This window comes from Diplotaxodon limnothrissa, linkage group LG3, assembly GCF_057381915.1.
Source record: "Diplotaxodon limnothrissa isolate DT_005_m linkage group LG3, D_limnothrissa_male_GT1.1, whole genome shotgun sequence".
Taxonomy (NCBI): Eukaryota; Metazoa; Chordata; class Actinopteri; order Cichliformes; family Cichlidae; genus Diplotaxodon; species Diplotaxodon limnothrissa.
This window is the reverse complement of record NC_140598.1, coordinates 20250802-20269523: the sequence shown is the minus strand read 5'-3', so window position 1 is coordinate 20269523 and position 18722 is coordinate 20250802. Positions and strand designations below refer to the sequence as shown.

The 18722-nt window shown below is 45.7% G+C and overlaps 3 protein-coding genes across 3 annotated transcripts; 1 reads left to right on the top strand and 2 right to left on the bottom strand.

Moving 5' to 3' along the window:
* Window positions 1-2086: 2086 nt before the first annotated feature.
* LOC146634840 (uncharacterized) lies at window positions 2087-9123 on the bottom strand. Its single transcript, XM_085349969.1, has 7 exons — window positions 9093-9123; window positions 7504-7545; window positions 7155-7424; window positions 6811-7074; window positions 6565-6750; window positions 5486-5704; window positions 2087-2100 (listed from the first exon to the last, which is right to left on the bottom strand). Exons 1-7 carry the CDS (start codon window positions 9121-9123, stop codon window positions 2087-2089), a joined length of 1026 nt encoding a protein of 341 aa, XP_085206095.1.
* Window positions 9124-11544: 2421 nt separating this feature from the next.
* On the top strand, window positions 11545-13340 carry LOC146634839 (CST complex subunit CTC1-like). The gene is made up of 5 exons (XM_085349968.1): window positions 11545-11678; window positions 11752-11914; window positions 12117-12172; window positions 12279-12435; window positions 13146-13340. Exons 1-5 carry the CDS (start codon window positions 11545-11547, stop codon window positions 13338-13340), a joined length of 705 nt encoding a protein of 234 aa, XP_085206094.1.
* Window positions 13341-16058: 2718 nt separating this feature from the next.
* LOC146634838 (E3 ubiquitin-protein ligase TRIM21-like) lies at window positions 16059-17753 on the bottom strand. The gene has a single exon (XM_085379263.1). It carries the CDS (start codon window positions 17751-17753, stop codon window positions 16059-16061), a length of 1695 nt encoding a protein of 564 aa, XP_085235389.1.
* Window positions 17754-18722: the final 969 nt, after the last annotated feature.

Sequence of the window (18722 nt, the reverse complement as noted above, 5' to 3'; positions counted from 1 at the left end):
GCCATTGAGGTACAGAAAGACACACCTGCCGCATGGACACTCTCAGCTGCAGCAATGTCAGTCACAGCAGACGGTGAGCCAGCAGAAGCAACATTCACACCCATACCAAAAGAACAGCTTAATGAAGCGCAAAAGTCTGATCCTGTTATAAGCCCTGTATTACAGTGTAAACAGACAGATTCAAAACCACTGCCCAAAGAGCTAAGAACATTTGACCCTAAGACAAAATGCTTGTTCAGAGAGTGGGGGAAGTTAAGACTAGATAACAATGGCATCTTGTACAGGCTCACTTCTGCCCGGAAACAGCTAGTCCTGCCAGATCAGTTCAAAAAGACTGTACTTGAAGAGCTGCACAATAATATGGGCCATCAAGGTGTTGATCGCACAGTGTCTTTGATACGTGAACGCTTCTTTTGGCCACACATGCAGGCAGACATCGAGCATTATGTGACCAACGTTTGTTCCTGTGTAAAGCAGAAAAAGCCCAGCCATGAAACAAGAGCTCCTTTAACAAACATTGTAACTACGCAGCCCTTTGAGCTGGTGTGTATAGACTTTCTCCATCTTGAAAAATGCAAAGGCGGTTATGAATATATTCTAGTGATAACTGACCACTTCACACGTTTTGCCCAAGCCTATGCCACCACCTCAAAGTCAGGCAAAACTGCTGCAAACCTGATATTCAATGACTATGCCCTAAAGTTTGGCTTCCCCTGTCGCATTCACCATGACCAAGGAGGTGAATTTGAAAATCAGCTATTCAGTCAGCTCAAGAAACTGTGTGGCATGGCCGGTTCTAGGACAACACCCTATCACCCAATGGGGAACGGTCAAGTTGAACGTATGAACAGGACATTGTTGCAAATGCTTAGAACGCTAACTGAAACACAAAAGTCAAACTGGAAGGAATCTATCAACAAGTTAATGTATGCATATAATTGCACACGTTGTGAAGTCACTGGCTACTCCCCATTTTACCTACTGTTTGGACGGTCACCCAGGCTACCAGTAGATATGCTCTTTGGACTGTACTCAGAAACAGATTTTAGTGACCACAGAGACTATGTTGAAAAATGGAGAAAGGGCATGGAACAAGCATACTCTATAGCAAATGAGAATGCAAAGAAAGCTGCTGAAAAGGGCAAAAGACACTACGACACAAAAGTAAGGAGTTCTGTGTTACAACCTGGCGAGAGAGTTCTGGTCAAAAACCTGACACCTAGAGGAGGCCCAGGGAAACGGAGAGACTATTGGGAGGACACTGTTCACACAGTAGTCAGACAAATGGGGCCTGACCTCCCTATCTATGAGGTAAGACCGGAGAGAGGCAGAGGGCGCTCTAGAGTGCTTCACAGAAACTTGCTTATGTCATGTGACCACTTACCTTTTGAAAAAGTGCCTGAAAAAGATAATCGTACAAGACATGAACAGAAAAAGACTGATAAACCTGTCGCTGTTGCGCCAGACTCTGATGATGAGGGCAGTGTTGATGAATACCGCTGTCATTACACACCACCTCAACCTGTGTCCCAGCCATCAGAACAAGAACTTCTCACAGCAACGTCTCAGCCCGCAGCTTCAGTCCCTGCTCTTGCACCAACACCAGAGCCTCTTGCTGGAGACCATCTGGAGGCGCCTGACCCAGCTGCCGTGGAGACAACTTGTGAGGAGGCAGAGCCCGCTGCAGGTGACATACCTGCCCCTCCTCCACCTGTGGTACTCGAGAGACTTGAGGAGGAGACACCTCAGCGGCCACAGCGAGAGAGACACCCGCCAAGACGGATGACGTATGACCAACTGGGCACCCCATCTTGCTACAGTGTTCAGCCAGCACCGCAACTGCTTCCTGTGTACCCGGGCCTGGTTCCATGGTTTCCAGCTGTGCAGTCATACTGCACCCAGCCCATTGGTTTGTATGGACTCCAGCAAATGTAAGTTGACACTTTTCCACTGATGACTTGAGAACTGTACTTAAAGACTGTCATCAAGAAAAAGACATGAACTTTTCCCCATCTGTGGATTATAACCATAGACAATAGACTTTGTGAAGACTCACATATGGACTGGTTATAGACTTTGTCTTCAGTCACCAGTGATGGACTGTGGTGAAACAGGTGTTAAACCCACAGAATTAAGGACATTGGTTCACTCTACTGTTGATGTCCTGACTACAAGAGAATATAGACTGAAAAGCATCTTGTTGGTATAATGTCGGGACGACATTTTTTGAGTGGGGGAGAGTGTGACAGGTTGAATGACTATTGCATATAAAACTGTTCAGTTAATACTAATTCATATCAGTTGATATAAGGACGAAAATAATGTAAATATGGTAAGAAAATGGTTAAGAGTTTATTATTTTTCATGTTATATTAATGGCTTTCATGTTACTTAAGAGAACTGCAATCTATACATCAGTGATCGGCTAGTAAGCCTTTTCTGGGATCGATTAGTAGTGTCTCTATTCTCCACTAGGGGGCTTTCGCGCGTTCTCCTCACTGCAATAAACTACTGCATGAGAGACGCAAGTCATAATCACTCTCGTGATTCTTTTCCCCCTGTTTTCAGGTAAAAGTGTTTAAAAGTTGATATATTTCCAATGTGTACACTGTTAAGATATTTAAGAGGTAATCCTTCATTGTTTTGTAAGCGTTAAAAGCATTACATTGCAGTTTTGTGCACATATACGTGGCGGTTTTGAGCTGTGTTTTGTACTGTGTAATGGCCATTAAGATAACGGCAGGAGCTAAAAACACCACGATTGTCAGCCATTTTGTCAGGAAACCTGCTCAAGTATATGTATAGTAAGCACTTTAGTATTTCGGTTTATTATTTAGTGTTTTTCTTCCACCATGTGACATTTAGCAGTACAGAATGTGAAACGTTTCTGCTCATTCTCACTGCAATAAACTACTGCATGAGAGACGCAAGTCATAATCACTCTCGTGATTCTTTTCCCCCTGTTTTCAGGGGTATAACACATTGTCCATAATGTCCATCAGTTTCTTTAATGTCCTTTTCTCTGCCACTGTCACCAGAGTGTCCAGCTTCATGCCGACCACAGAGCCAGCCCTCCTGATCAGTTTCTCCAGCCTGGATGAGTCCTTCTTTGCTGTGCTGCTCCCCCAGCACACCACAGCATAGAAAAGTACTCCAGCAACCACCGACTGGTAAAACATCCTCAGGAGCTTCCTGCAGATGTTAAAAGACCTCAGCCTCCTGAGGAAGTACAGTCGGCTTTGGGCTTTTTTATACAGGTGCTCTGTGTTGCATGACCAGTCCAGTTTATTGTCCACCCACAGCCCGAGGTACTTGTACTTGTTGACCACCTCCACCTCCTCCCCCTCTATCTGAACCGGCAGTGGACCTTCTCTGGACCTCCCGAAGTCCACAACCAGTTCCTTAGTCTTTGAGGCGTTGAGTTGCAGGTGGTTTGTGTGACTCCATGCGACAAAGTTCCTCACCAGACTTCTGTACTCCTCTTCCTGATCATCCCAGATACACCCCATGATGGCTGTGTCATCTGCAAACTTCTGAATGTGGCATAATTCAGAGTTGTAGCAGAAGTCAGAGGTGTACAGGGTGAAGAGAAGAGGGGACAGCACAGTTCCCTGTGGTGCTCCTGTGCTGCTGACCACAGTGTCAGACGTGATGTCCTTCAGCCTGACGTACTGTGGTCTGTCGGTGAGGTAGTCGGAGATCCAAGCCACCAGGCAGGGGTCCACCTCCATCCTGTTCAGTTTTTCCTGAAGCATACAGGGCCGGATGGTATTAAAGGCACTGGAAAAGTCAAGAAACAGGATCCTGACCGTGCCTTTTCCCCCATCCAGGTGTGAGTGGGCTCTGTGTAGGAGGTACAGGATGGCATCCTCCACTCCGACACCCGCCTTGTATGCAAACTGTAGTGGGTCCTGGGCATGTTGTACCTGTGGTCGGAGGAGGTTGAGGAAGAGCCGCTCTAGAGTCTTCATAAGATGTGACGTCAGTGCCACCGGTCGGAAGTCATTCAGCTCATTGGGCCGGTTCCTTTTGGGGACCGGGACGATGCAGGATGTCTTCCATAGGGCGGGCACTCTCCCCAGTCGCAGACTGAGATTGAAGACTCGTTGTAGCGGCTCCCCAAGTTCAGCAGCACACGCCTTTAGCATCCTGGGACACACCTTGTCTGGGCCTGCTGCCTTTCTGGGGCGAAGCTTCCTCAGTTGTCTCCTGACCTGATCCACTGTGACACTGGGAGATGTTTGGGAGGAGGGAAGGGGGGGAGATGTCTTGCTGCTGAGAGAGGGATTGGAGGAGGGGGGTGTCATGGTGTCAGGAAGGGGGGGAAGCGAGGGAGGTAGGAGAGTGGGGATTGGACTCTGTAGTAAAGGTGAGGGTGAGAGTGGGGGGGTTGTGGGCTGGTCAAACCTGTTGAAGTTGTTGAGTTCGTTTGCCTTCTCCACAGTCCCCCCCACTGTGCTTTTCTTGGTGTTGTGGCCTGTGATGGTTTTCAAACCATTCCAGACCTCCCTCATATTGTTCCTCTCCAACTTCTGCTCCACCTTCCTCCTGTAGGTGTCCTTTGCTTCCCTCAGGCAGCGTTTCACCTCCCGCTGTGCTGCTTTCATCTCCTCCTTCACTTTGCTCCTGAAAGCCTTCTTCTTCATGTTGAGGACAGCTTTGACTTCCTGTGTTACCCACGGTTTGTTATTAGGATAACACCGTACCGTCTTAGCAGGGGCGACCGTGTCCACACAAAAGTTGAGGTAGTCTGTAAGACAGTGTGTCGCCCCCTCTATGTCCTCACCATGTGGGCTCAGGAGCACATCCCAGTCTGTGGTGTCATAACAGTCCCTCAGAGCATCCTCCTTTTCTGGGGTCCATCTCCGGATGGAGCGCGTTGTGACCGGCTGCCTTTGGACGAGGGGTGTGTATTGTGGCTGTAGGTAAACCAGGTTGTGGTCTGACTTCCCTAGTGGGGGGAGGGGGGTGGCTCTGTATGCATCTCTCACATTAGCATACAGTAGGTCAATTGTCCTGTTGCTCCTTGTGGGACAATTCACAAACTGGTGAAAAGCAGCCAGAGTAGAGTCCAGTGTGGCATGGTTAAAGTCTCCAGATATAATAATGAAAGCCTCGGGGTTTTGTGTCTGAAGTCTTGCTGTGACTGTGTGTATTTTCTCACAGGCAGCTGTTGCGTCGGCCCTCGGAGGGATGTAAACACACACACAGATCACATGACTGAACTCCCGAGGTAGATAATATGGCCGCAAGCTAACAGCTAGCAGCTCCAGGTCCGGACGGCATACCGAAACTTTAACGGAGACGTGTCCAGGGTTACAGTATCTGTTGTTAACGTAGACAATGAGTCCCCCACCTCTGCTTTTTCCGCTGGGCTGCGTGTCCCTATCGGCTCTCACGGATGTGAAACCGCATAGGTCTACGTTAGCCTGCGGCGTTAGCTCGGTTAGCCACGTCTCCGTGAAGATAAACAAGCTGCACTCACGGTATAGTCTGTGGTTGTTCAGAGCGCACAGTTCGTCAATCTTATTCTGTAACGAGTTCACGTTGCCCATGATCACTGTCGGGATTGATGGTTTGAATCGCCTCCGGTGATCCGCTCTCCTCGCTCCAGCTTTGCAGCCTCTGTAGCTCCTCTTTAGCTCGGCCGGGATGTTGTGTCGCATGCCGGTCTGTCCCTTTGTTTTTAGTGCCAGCAGCTCCGCTCTCGAATAGATGAAGGAGCTGGTTCCAGAAGTTTTGAAAAGTGCATTATCCATCTTGTATCGCTATATCTAAGAGGTATAAGTAGAGGAAGGTGAAAAAAAGTTTGAAAAGCCTAGTCTAAAAAAGTTAAAGTTAACAAAAAAGGTGCGGTGTTGCAGAGCTACTTGGAAAGGCTGCCGTCACTCCAGCGCCATCTTTGATTTTGCTAGTGATGTGTCGGTCGCGAAGGAAACGCTCAGAGCCGACTCTTTGACTCTTTGGTGTGTGGTAGTAACAGGTAAATGAACATATTTTTTCAATTATTTGACTATAAATACACAAACAATACACACATGCTTTCATGCTTTCAATTGTGTAATTTAAGTGATCTAGTAGCTCTGTTTGGAAGTTCAGTTAAAGCTAGAAATGTGTTTTGGAGTTTGCACGTGCTTTGTGTCGTGGTCCTCGTGCCTCGCTGGCTCACTCTGTGTTTGGCAACATGTTTTGTGTGTTTTGTTTCCTTTGCGCTCTCTCTCCTCTGCTGGGGCGGTGCTCATTACGGGCTCCCGCCCCTGGCCCACGCACCTGTGCTCACCGTCACACCTGCAGCCGATCCCAGCTGATTTGGAGCACTATTTATGACGGCGGACCTGAACCTGTATCTGTGAGTTTGAGACTATCCCTAACCTGGACGTCTTTCTCTGTGTGTAATATATATCTATATTTTTCATGTAAGATAAGTTCTCTGCTAAACAATGTGAATGGGGACAGTTTATAATTGAATTATAGTATATAATTACATAATTATTAAGGAAAATTTATTTTTCCATGTAAAATGTTTAATCTAATGAGCTCTGGGGGGTTTGACACACTTTATACCTTGTTTTTTGTTCCAAAACAGCAAAGCTGCAACCAGAATAAGATCTAGAAGACCCAGAGAACCCAGAGCAGCTACAGGTGAGATGATGGAGGAGGACGATGTAGAAGGAGGGTAATTGAGATTGATAGTTGTTGTTGGTGGTGGTTTGGTGGCACTTGGTGAAATGGTGGTGGTGTCATAGACATCTGCAGGAGAGATGATAAAACTGGGTCATTGAATTTATTATAAGCAGGTTTGCTTTAAACAGGAAGTGATGTCAGTGATCTGACCTCTGACCCTCAGAAAGCTCTGAGGAGATGATCCAAACTCATCAGTAGCACACCAATACAGACCTTCATCAGACTGCTGCACATTAATGGTGATGTTTTTCTCTGATTTAGGTCCAACAGGATGTCCATTAAAGTAGAAATAAGCTGCAGCTGTGCCACCAATTTTCTTTTTACAGCGTAGCGTGACATCACTTCCTGTCCTCACAGGAAGTGCAGGGATCTCCAAGATCACTTCTTTATCTGAGGAAAAGACCCACAGAGTGATGTAGAGGTGGTATAACAGTCTGCTGTTAGTCTGATGAAATGAACGACTTCATTACCTGATACAGTGATGTTGACTTCTTCACTCTTCTCTCCAGCTTCACCTTCACACCAGTAAACTCCACTGATTGGCTCGCTTTGCTTATCAAGCAAACAGGATGAACCATTGAACCTCCCGAAGCCCCGCCCACCTGCTCCACATGACTCAGTCCCACTTCCTGTGTCCCTCTTCACTGTCCATCCATCAGAGCCCAGCTGACCGTCACATGTCAGAGACACTGAGGCTGCTGTGAAGAACTGCTGAAGGTTTGGAATGACGCTCAGAGAGACTGGAGGACAGACGGACAGTTTCTATCAGTGTTTACACTCAGTGTTTGTCCTGGACCATGGTGCACTTCATCTACTCACCTGCACAAACAGCCAGTGCAGACAGCAGCAGCACACACACACCTGCAACAGGAGGTCAGAGGTCACTGAAGGTCAGAGGTCATTTAAAGAAAGACTGAGGCTGCACAGTTTTTTTTTTGTTGTTGTTTTTTTTCTCTCAGGAAACTTTTTAATCTCCTGAAGTATCTGCCACAATCTAAGGAGCTTGGAAAGAAAAGCGTCTGGACTTCTTTAAGTTGCTTGAAGACGTTTCACCTCTCATCTGAGAAGCTTCTTCAGTTCTAGGATCAAACGGTGAAGAGACCCACATTTAAGCTCTGTGGGAGTTTCCCCCTGAGAGGGACAATGGACCCCCTGATGATCCTCTACCTAATCACATGAGCCAAGGTGTGGTAATGGGTGTGGGTCACAATCAGCCAGGGTTTTACTGCTACTACTTTGTACGTTCTTACTTTGAGTACATTTCCTAGTCTGTACTTTTTTTTACTTTTACTTGAGTTAATAAGTTGAATCAGTACTTCATCTTTTACTGGAGTATTTTTGAACAGTAGTATTTGTACTTCTACTTAATTATGGAAGGTCTGTATTTTTGCCAGATCTGTGAGCCACGCAGATTAAACTACACAAACACCACCGTGCACTGTAACAGGAACAGGAAGTTATAAAATACCACCGAGACAGCAACGCAGGTTAGCCTGTCTTTTCCTGTTTTCTATACATTTTTTGATCAGATGGCAATCAACGGTAAACATCACAGTGCACAGCATTGTAAACAATGGAGAGGGAACTGTGCATGGATGAGCTTTCATTCATGTGCAGAGAAGAAAGTGTGGGACTAAGAAGCCACCCTTCAAAAGCACAGTTTTCATTTTCAGATTTGCGGCCTGTTTCACTCCCACACTGCTGCTGTTTAAAGGTCATCATGTCAATGGGAATGGGAACTTTAACAGTCAAAACCGTCTGTGGTTGTTTGAATACACTCAGTCCTCTTAATGGAAAATTGGCTGTGAATAGAGGAAGTGAAGACTAGATAAAAGAGGGGACGCAGTCAGAGGACCCTGTGCTTCATGCAGTCAGAGGCTGTGGTTTCCTGACTGAAGAGATGTTTGATGAAAAGAGGTCAAGTCTCTTTTGTTCTTTTGGTCTTCATGTTACTGACACTTAGCTGGGCAGAAAGTTTAATCGCTGACTTAGTCCAGACTATATGGTGACTTTCCTGCAGGATTCCAGGTTAAACTGCTGAGTCTGAACCTCTGAGAGGTTTGCAGTGATGATGAGATCGATTTAAACCGAAAAACTTTCATCATGCATGTTTGAAACCATTTTCTATCACTCTTCATACATTTCAGTTAAAACTGTGAGCTCCATTATTCAACATTAACATCACTTCTTGGTTCCTGCCCAACTTCACAGCCACCAATCAAATGAAACCAGAAAGACATAAGAAGGAGAATGAACTGTTCCTCTCGCCTTGACGAAACTTTTCAGAATTTTTACATGAACTTTAAAGTCAGTAGCTGCAAGCTTGTAACTGCTGAAAGGTTGTTTTCCTGCCATATTGTTTGTTGGAGCTGTGATAAATAAATCGATGATTTTAGTGTTTGACTCACCGAGGAGCAGAGAGACCGGTGCAGTCTTCATGTTGTCTGGATGACGACTGAACGTCAGTCTGAGCAGCAGAGAGACGCCTTCAGCTTCAGCACTTCCCCGTTAACAGTCTTCAGTACGTCACGCTGCTGCATCACAAAGAGGCAGAGCAGCTTCTCCAGCAAACGTCAGTGAATGAGATGTTCCGTTGGGTAATTCAGCTCCGAATCTATAATCCTTTTAAAAAACAAATTCCCTTTTCCCACAAAATGTTAATTGAACTCACATGTAGTTATAAGGAAAAACAGACTGTATGTGTCCAAGTCCAAACACTAAATGTATATCATCACTTTAGCTCCATCTTTGTAGAAGTAGTCGGTTTAAATCTGGTTTTACTATCTTAGAAAACATTATGAGTTGCAGCAGTTTATAATAACTAAGAAGCTGTAAAATTAAAGGTGTTGAGGTGGCAGGCAGGATGTAGGACCCAAACGCAGGACCCAGAGACAGAATGATTAACTAAAGTGGCAGCTTTATTGCTGGAGAACATTCAAATAGAAATAGAAGAAAACAAAACTAGAAACTCAAAACTTAAGCCCAAACTAGAAACCCGGGAAACTAGAAAATCAAATCAGGAAAGAGTGAACCAGAACATTACCAGAAGCACATAGAAAACAAAACACAGTACAGTTGTTAGATTTCTATTGTTGATTGTCATTTATGCTTAGAAATATTTACTTATATATGCTTAGAGTTTTGTAATTAGTTGTAGATTGGTAGAGGTTTTGATCCTTGATAGTCTGCAAACTTTGTGTGTATTAGACAGCACTTTGGGAGCATGAGAGGTCATACCGTGTCTTATTGTTTTATGGCAGGATTAACGTAGTTGCGTCTGTTCTAGTCTAAGTGCTCTTTGTTTAGATGAACTGCAGGACTTCCTCACCGTGTTATCTAGGATGAACCATCTAGGGTGAGAGGGAGGCTACCCTCTTCCTGACCAAGGATGTTTGAACCTTTGATCAGCAGTCCACACACACACACACACACACACACACACAGGCAAGGTACTCTTTGTGTGTATGTAGACGTCATATGTTAATGAACTTATGCATATTCATGTAACCTCAATAAAAGAACAGTGGTACGGGAGAACAGACGAGAGCAACTGGGGTCAAGCGAAGGAACGGTGCCTCCCGTGCACGAGAAACATGAAGAAGCTTGCCTACTTGTGTCTTGCTTTGCAGTGTAATTATATTGTCTTCAACGTTCCAGCGGATAGATTCAAGCTACAAACCTATCAACAGTGAGGATACAACACAACAACTAACAGAGAAACACAAGGCTTAAATACACAAGCAGGACTACGAGAAGATGGGGAATAGGTGGTAACACATCTGGGACAAATCAGGCCTAATGACAGAAGGGAAGCAAAACCAAGCACACTGCACACAGGACAGGGACTATCAAAATAAAACAAGAAACACATGAGGCACAGACTTGATACTGAACAGAGGGAACACAGAGCACAGGGACAGGATTGACAAACTGCAACATGAGACACGACTGAACAAGAAAATCAGCATGAAGACAGAACTAAACCTTGAGTAAACATGAGGGCTACAGGAAGAAAACCCAAGTAGATTAGATTAGATTAGATTAGATGAAACTTTATTAATCCCTCGGGTGGGTTCCTCCAGGAAATTCAGTTTCCAGTAGCAAAGCACCGAAAGAAGTTGCATGTTACAGATACATTAAGGGGAATGAGAGTAAGGATATAAGCATAAATACACCACATATACACATATACACATATATAGATACAGAATATACAATATGGATAAATAGGATTGCTCATTTGAGTGAGTATATTTCACCGTTGCTTTCGTATACATGAAGCGGACATACCTGAGTGGCTGTGATCTAATCCTGTTTACATAAAGTAAGCCTGCTCCCGAGCAGGTTTACGCTTACGGATCTGTTGCTATGACAGCAAGTCCCGGATGAGCTTCGGAGAACCGAACGATCCAAGATCACGCGAAATCGTCAACAATCTAATCCAGCTAACTTACTTAGCGCGGTACAAAGAACGGACCCCTGGTCTGACTGTTAGCTGAACGTGTGTGCGCAGGTGTGCGTCTCACTCTTTGTGACCAAGCTGGGAGGAGTCTGCAGGTGTACCTGGACTTAAGCCACACCCCCTACCCACCTGGCCTGTTGCCGGGTAACACTCTGCTGTTGTCTGGTGTCCAGAGGAGGCTGTCCAGGTGAGACACACATAGACAGGCTTATAAAAGTTTGGACTCTTTATTTGGACTCATTTCCAACAATTTCAGCCCCAATAAAGTTATGGATTATCTTGCATTAATAGGCTGCTGGTTTTCTTTACTCGTTTCAGGTGTTACCAGCAAAATAGTTGTTTAATCATCTGGAAATGTACCCAGATTTATTTATTTAGACAGAGATCTTGACCCCCCAATGTTCAATACAAAGTCACGCCCATGGTTACGTACCTGTGCGGTTTACCTGTGTGTGTGTTTCAGGACAGGAAGTGTGTACTGCACGTACTTACCTGTCAGCTCCATAACTGTGGTCTCCCTGGGAGACACCAGGTAAGTTTACAGGTAAAGTCTGGTTCACGTGTTTGTCGTGCTGTTGTTTATTTGTTTGTTTGATTTCTATCAGCTCGGCCCAGCCTCCTCCTCCTGCTCCCATCATGCACCTGGGTGAGTGGGCTCTGAGCAGCAAGCAGAGGTGCGCTGTGGGACAGGTCAAAGGTCACGTGGTGTGTTTCCTGTTCCTGCAATTGCAGTGGAGCTGCTCGCTGTGTGGCAGCGTGTACACACAGGTACTGCATAAAATACACACAGTGTGTACAGGATGTGTTTAGTTGCAGTTTCTCAGGTGCAGTGAAAGTACTCAGAGTGCTTCATGTGTTGTTAGCGTGTTGGTGGCGTGTTAGTGTTGGTGCAGTAAGTAAAGTGTCGTTTTGGAGGAAACTGCTCACGATTTCAGGTGTGTGTGTTTACCTGTTGCTCTCTCTCTCTCAGGGCTGCAGCAGCTCTCAGTGTCACTCGACCTCGTCAGTGTTTCAGTCCAAAGCAAAGTAAGAGCAGCTTCCTGTTGAGCTCACCTGCTGATACGTGTTAATCACCTGGATGAGTCAGGTGACAGTCACATGATCAAACCATGTGGCTCTGCTCTTCGATCAGGCTGGTGATCGATGACGGGACAGGTGAGGCTCACGTCTGCTTCTCAGCTGCTCTGGTTCCTGCTCTGCTGGGATTGGCTGATGCTCAGTGGGAGGGGCTTCAGAGAGCACTCAGGGTCAGAGGTCACATCAGAGTCTTCCCTCGTGGGCAGAGCCAGGTCAGTAGCACCTGTCAGGTGTATATATTTACCTGTCACAGGTGAGTCACAGGTGAGTCACGTGCTCATCGTCGTCTTTAAACTTTATTTTATCTTTAAAAATTTAAGATCGGGTCATGTTTTTATTCCTGAGGCTTTAACTGTGAAAGGGCACATCCTGTTTACATCCTGGTAACAGCTCCGTCTGCTCACACTTTACTGCTGAACTGGTTTGGGGGCGTGGCGTCAAACTGAGGGTTTTCTTCATATTTACAGTCGGTGTGAAAACGTCAGAAGGTTTGAGTGAAAAGAGAGAAAAAGATGTTTGTGAGGATTCACGTTGTGGATACCTGAGGTTATCAGAGTGTCAGGAAGGGAAACCTGAAGAAAGTCAAAGAGCCGCCCAGCACAGAACAAGCCTGTCAGAGCAAAGACTTCAAAGACTCTACAGGCTGCACAGGGACGCACTGTGAGCTCACAGAGCTCCACGTCTGCAGACACCTTCAGCCACACTGCTGAGGACGAAGACCTGCAGACTGAAACGTCCTGTGGTCAGAGGAGGTGAAACGAGAAGAAGATGCAGCTACAACCCAAAGAACAGCGTCCACACAGTGAAGCACGGTGGGGACGCTGTGGGGGGGCCACCACAGAGAGAAACAGGCGTCCTGCAGGACGTTTCCACAGGGCCGAGCCGTGAGTCTGCAGAGACATAACCTCTGTGTCTGTCTCAGGTGTGTGACGGGGACGCTGACGACTTCCTCCTCCACTTCCTGTTGTGTCTGTGCAGCAGCGATGTCATGATTCGGCCGCTCAGCCTCACCTGCAGGAAACACACCAACCAGAGACCAGAAGGTAACCCCACCCTCACCACCCTGACCAACCCTGACTGCAACCTTCAGAGTCGTGTGTGTGTGTTTCAGAGGTGAGGAGGTTCACTTGAGGAGACAGAGAGTTCCTGACCAGACTGGCTCCTCCCCTTCAGCTCACCTGTCTGCACCTCCACCCTGACTGAGCTCCACCTGCTTCGTTCTGACTTCATCTGTTCTACGTGTTCGTACAAATAAAACTTTATTGTTCCTCCTCCTGTCACATGGTATCTCACCTTCACTGACCCTAACGCTGGTGATCAGGGTCAGAGGTCACACGAAGCTCTCTGGGTTTAACCTGGGGCGATCGTGGCTCAAGAGTTGGGCGTTCGCCTTGTAATCGGAAGGTTGCCGGTTCGAGCCCCGGCTTGGACAGTCTCGGTCGTTGTGTCCTTGGGCAAGACACTTCACCCGTTGCCTACTGGTGGTGGTCAGAGGGCCCGGTGGCGCCAGTGTCCGGCAGCCTCGCCTCTGTCAGTGCGCCCCAGGGTGGCTGTGGCTACAATGTAGCTTACCATCACCAGTGTGTGAATGGGTGGATGACTGGATATGTAAAGCGCTTTGGGGTCCTTAGGGACTAGAAAAGTGCTATATAAATACAGGCCATTTACCATTTACATTTAACCTCACACGAAAGGGGCCTATAACAGGTCATGTGACCCTTCTACAGGAAGTGATCCCTGTGAGTGGCGCCCACATCAGAGATGTTCTCAGATGGTGATTCATCAAACCTGCACCAGTAAAATCTGACAGTAGAAGGATGATGAGTGAAACTGGTTAATCTGGTGTTTGTGGCACAGAAGGTTTGACCTCCACTGTGTGACACGGGTCAGACTCCAGCTGGGCCTGCCGCTCTCAGCCTCACTCTGAGGAAGCCTACAGTCTGTCACAGTGGAAACTACACCGGGGGACCCCATCCTTGGGGTGGACCCATTTTTGTTTTAGCGTGTTTTGGGGTTTAAAAGCCACAGAGACGCGGTGCTTAGGAAAAATGCATTTCAGCTGTGCTGATGCTCCTGACACGTATAAGACTGGGGAAACCTGCATTCAGCTGGACCTGAAAAACACTATGTCCAGATAAACACAATCAACTTTTGGAGAAAAATAAAAGATTCTTCATCAGACTAACAACTAAAAACATGACACTTACCTTAACAGTATGGGCTACATCAAATATATTCAAGACCGACAACAACACTTCTCACTGCTGCTAATTTTAACAAAACTAAACAAAAAGTAGAAAAAGGCAATTCACCAAGTCTTGAAAAGTAAAACTGAAAAATAGAAACACAGAATAAAATAAAACATCCATCCAGATCTTTACCACCAACAACATAAAATCTATCTTGATTAAATGGCCAAATTCTCCAATAAATGAGCAATAATAAAGTAAGAAAAAATAAGACATTCAATTTATGGACGCTCAAATTAACAGAGCGACATTAAACGCACCTCATTGCCTGCCGTAGCGTTCTTCGCAGCTGCACTTCACCTCAAAGGTCGGTTAATACATCGGATTGAACTTAACCAAAGTCCAATTAAAGGAAAATAAATGTTTCTAACAAATACAATGAAGAAGATTAAAATAATTCACTGTCAGTTACTGTCGCTGTGAGTTTGACGAGGTCAGCTGCTTCATTTGGTTCTGCCTAAAGTTCTCTCAGTGATCCAGTGTTTATATGATAAGATACGTGTTTAATGCAGAGAGTTGGAATTACAAGTTGGTAAGAAGCTTTTTAACAAAGGTTTGATTTAAGCTTTAAGTTCAAAGGTGAAAGAAATTTCACGTTTGATGAAGGAAGATCAAGGCTAACAAGGACATAGGTCAAAGGTCAAAATAAGGTGAGAAAATATAATAGATATATATAATCAATCAATAAGGTGAAAATATCAGATAAAAGGGTTTTTTTGGTTATAAGGAATAAAGAGGTCAAAGGTCAAAACAAGAGACACTGGTAGAGACCTCAAATCATTGTTACTGAAGAAGGAGGAGTTCTTTAACAGTACGACATTGATAGAGTTTGTTTGTGTGTTTGAGAGTTCAGACTGAAAGGGAGCGCACAATCGTGTGTGTGTCTGCAGCTGTTGTGTTGTTGCTGCATCGTTGCCTCAGGGGGAAAGTTGTGTGTGTGTTATGCAGACTAGCAGAGACTGCAGCTGTCAGCAGCCACACACACTTTCTATTCTTCAAATCAAATCACAGTGAAACATGTTCACTGACAGCTCAGCTTCAGCATCGTCTTCATGCTGTGACTGCAGCCGTTCAACTCTGTTTGTCTTTAACCCAAATCATCACAACATGCAAATATAATCATCAAAATGATGTGACTGGAAGGATGCAGCAGTCTGTGCTCCACCTTTCTCCTCCACACCTGCAGGTGGAGAACATGGATGCATGAATCTCTACAGAGTTCTTTGAATATTATCCGTCTCATCAGTTTTCAGTGAACAAAACTCCTCACAGAGCCAAAATAAGCAGTTTGTATCCAACATAACTCAGCTGGACTCTGATGCTCCGTATAACAGCCACACATGAGTCTGGATTCACTCAAAGCATTGAACAAACTTTATTGGAAATGAAGCTTTTGGACATTTGTTCTCTGATATTTGCTCTTCAGCTCGAGTCTCCATCAGTGGGAACATTTCCTGATTCAACTTTTCTTCTGTTCAAATCAAACTCCATGAGAATCAAAGTGTGAATCAGAGTCCTGATGATCAGATTCTATAGAAACATGGAGACTGTAGAGGATTTACACTCAATATGTTCATTTGTTCCCTTCAATCAGAATCAGAATAGAAATCAAGCGGTTCTTCCAATGAAAGGGATCGATTAATGTTATTGACAGGACAGATGATCAGAGGTGCAGAGTTTTTACCTCCATAATTCAGACTGGGACAGAAGAATGGGTGGAGTTTGTGAGTGAAGGAGCAGCCAGTAAAGGAGTAGATCAGAGCTGCAGCACCTACATCATAAAAGGAGACCAGACCCTCCTCATAATCCACAAACACCCCCACCTTCTCAGGACCAGGATGGAGACAGAGGGGGACTGAAGGACCAGCAAGAGCTTCGTACCCATTTCCATTTACCAGCCCTACAGTCCAGAAACCATCCTGAGGTCTCAGTGTGATTCCTCCCTTCCTGTTGATCGACTCTGTGGCCACTCCTAAATCCCACTCAGTCTTTCCTTTAACCTGAACCTCAAAGTAAAATCTGCCTGAAGAGAAACTCTGCTCTCCTAAAATCATAACACAGTAAGAAAATCTCTCTGGGTTGTCTGGAAGTTTCTTCTTCACATCAGTATCATAAACTTGTTTTCCATCATCAGACAGGATGAGATTAGGATGAGCTGTATCAGGATCCAGAGTCATATCCACCTCATGCTGCTGCACCCTCTGCAGCTCAGCCTCAAACAGCTTCTTCTTCATGAGTTTCCTGATTGTCTCCTCCAGCTGAGCCACAGCTCTCCCCACAGTCCCCTCATATGATGGTGGATGAACTCTGACCTCTGTCCAGTCCTTGCTGGGTGGAGCAGCTTTCAGGGAGGAGAAGCTTTGGAGGAGGTGGAGGTGGTCTTCAGAGCGTGAGAGCTGCTCCACCTCAGAGCTTCTCTCCATCAGCTCAGAGATTTCCTGTTCCAGATCTTTGATGAGACCTTCAGCCTGTTTCTCTGTAGCTTCCTGTTTGTCTTCGATCTCCTTCATGAGCTCCTTCAGGCGTCTCTCAACAGACTCCATCAGAGCCGTGAGGACCTGAACACCTTCTGCTTTCTGTCTGTCTGCAGCATCTTTACTCATCTTCACCGACTCTGTGATCTCCTGAATCTTCAGTCGTCTCTTCTGGATCATCTGCTGAATCTCAGCCTCTGTCTTCTCCAGCTCTGCCTTCTTTCCTTCATATTCTTCTCTCAGAGGAACAAACTCGTGGTTCTTGTGGTCTAAAACAGAGCAGAGCATGCAGACACATGTCTGGTCGGTCTTACAGAACAGCTCCAGGAGTTTATCGTGCTTCGTGCACATCCTGCCTTCCAGGTTCTCCACAGCATCAACCAGCTGATGTCTTTTCAGACGTTTCACTGTCAGATGAGGCTCCAGGTGAGTCTGACAGTAGGAGGTCTGACACACCAGGCAGGACTTCAGGGCCTTCAGTCTGGTTCCAGTGCAGACGTCACAGGGAACTTCTCCTGGTTTGGCAGCTTGTTGCTCGGAGCTGCTGCTGCTGGCTTTCTGCTGAGCTTCACGTCTGAACTGAGCAACCATCTCAGAGAACAAAGTGTTGATCTTCAGCTGAGGTCGAGTGTAGAAAGTCTCTTTACACAAGGGACACTGACAGCTCTGATTCATGTCCCAGTGCTGACTGATGCAGGTTTTGCAGAAGTTGTGTCCACATGGTGTAGAGACTGGATCAGTGAACACATCCAGACAGATGGAGCACAGAAACTGATCTTCAGATCGCAGATTGCTGGCAGCAGACATGTCTGCACTCTGAGGGAGAAAGAAGAGAAACATTTGATTCAAAATTCACTTTAAATTTCATTTTACAAAGAGAGAAACAAGCGTCAGTAGTCTGAGGAGCTTGGAGAGAAAAGTGTCTGGACTTCTTTAAGTTTCTTTTCATCACAGAAGCTTCTTCACCTCATCCTCAACACGGACCAAGGAATGAATACTGCACTTTTGGAAGAACTCCCTCCCCTGCAGCCTCTTATCGTCAAAGGGACGGAGGTGGAGAGGGCAAACAGCCACAGATTCCTGGGACTGCAGGTTACATCAGACCTGAGCTGGACTCTCAACACTACAGCAACTGTGAAAAAAGCCCAGCAAAGGCTTTATTTCATTCGGCTGCTCAGGAAAGCTGGCATGAACCACCACCCTCTCACCCAGGCCTGCAGAGGACTGATAGACAGCATCCTCACCGCAGGCATCACTGTCTGGTATGGAAACACTACACAGACAGAGAGGAAGGCTCTGCAGAGTCAGAAAGTCTGCAGAGAGGATTATGGGAACAACACTTGCATCCATGGACCTGCACATACAAAGCTGCACATACAATCTCAGACACAACAGAGCGGACAGCAGCATCACACACAGAACACGATTCTTCAACAGCTTCTTCCCCACAACTGTCAGACTGACGGCAAACAAAAACACACTGAACACTTAAAATAACACAGCACTACTTAACCTCACTTTGAATGTATCATCGGTTCACTGACCATCGGGCAATACACTCACAACAGACTTGTGAAACAGATCTGTGGAACAAATGTGCAACACTGTGAGTGCGATAAGAGGTAGAGAACTACACACTCTCTGTACATTTTCTTCTTTTTCTTTGTATTATTAGATTATTCTGTTATTATATGTTACCTTATATATGTAATCAAAGTAGTTGAATTAGAATACTGCTGTAGATCACATTATACCCTTTAATATAGAGTGTGTGAG

Bases quoted from the DNA above. Each gene is read 5' to 3' on its own strand.
- LOC146634840 (XM_085349969.1), bottom strand. From the start codon at position 9,123: ATGAAGACTGCACCGGTCTCTCTGCTCCTCG. The intron at 7,546-9,092 runs GTGAGTCAAACA...CTCCTGTTGCAG, and splicing joins ACCGGTCTCTCTGCTCCTCG to GTGTGTGTGTGCTGCTGCTG. The intron at 7,075-7,154 runs GTAATGAAGTCG...TCTTTTCCTCAG, and splicing joins AGTCAACATCACTGTATCAG to ATAAAGAAGTGATCTTGGAG.
- LOC146634839 (XM_085349968.1), top strand. From the start codon at position 11,545: ATGTTCAATACAAAGTCACGCCCATGGTTACGTACCTGTGCGGTTTAC. The intron at 11,679-11,751 runs GTAAGTTTACAG...GATTTCTATCAG, and splicing joins GTCTCCCTGGGAGACACCAG to CTCGGCCCAGCCTCCTCCTC. The intron at 12,173-12,278 runs GTAAGAGCAGCT...CTCTTCGATCAG, and splicing joins GTGTTTCAGTCCAAAGCAAA to GCTGGTGATCGATGACGGGA.
- LOC146634838 (XM_085379263.1), bottom strand. From the start codon at position 17,753: ATGTCTGCTGCCAGCAATCTGCGATCTGAAGATCAGTTTCTGTGCTCC.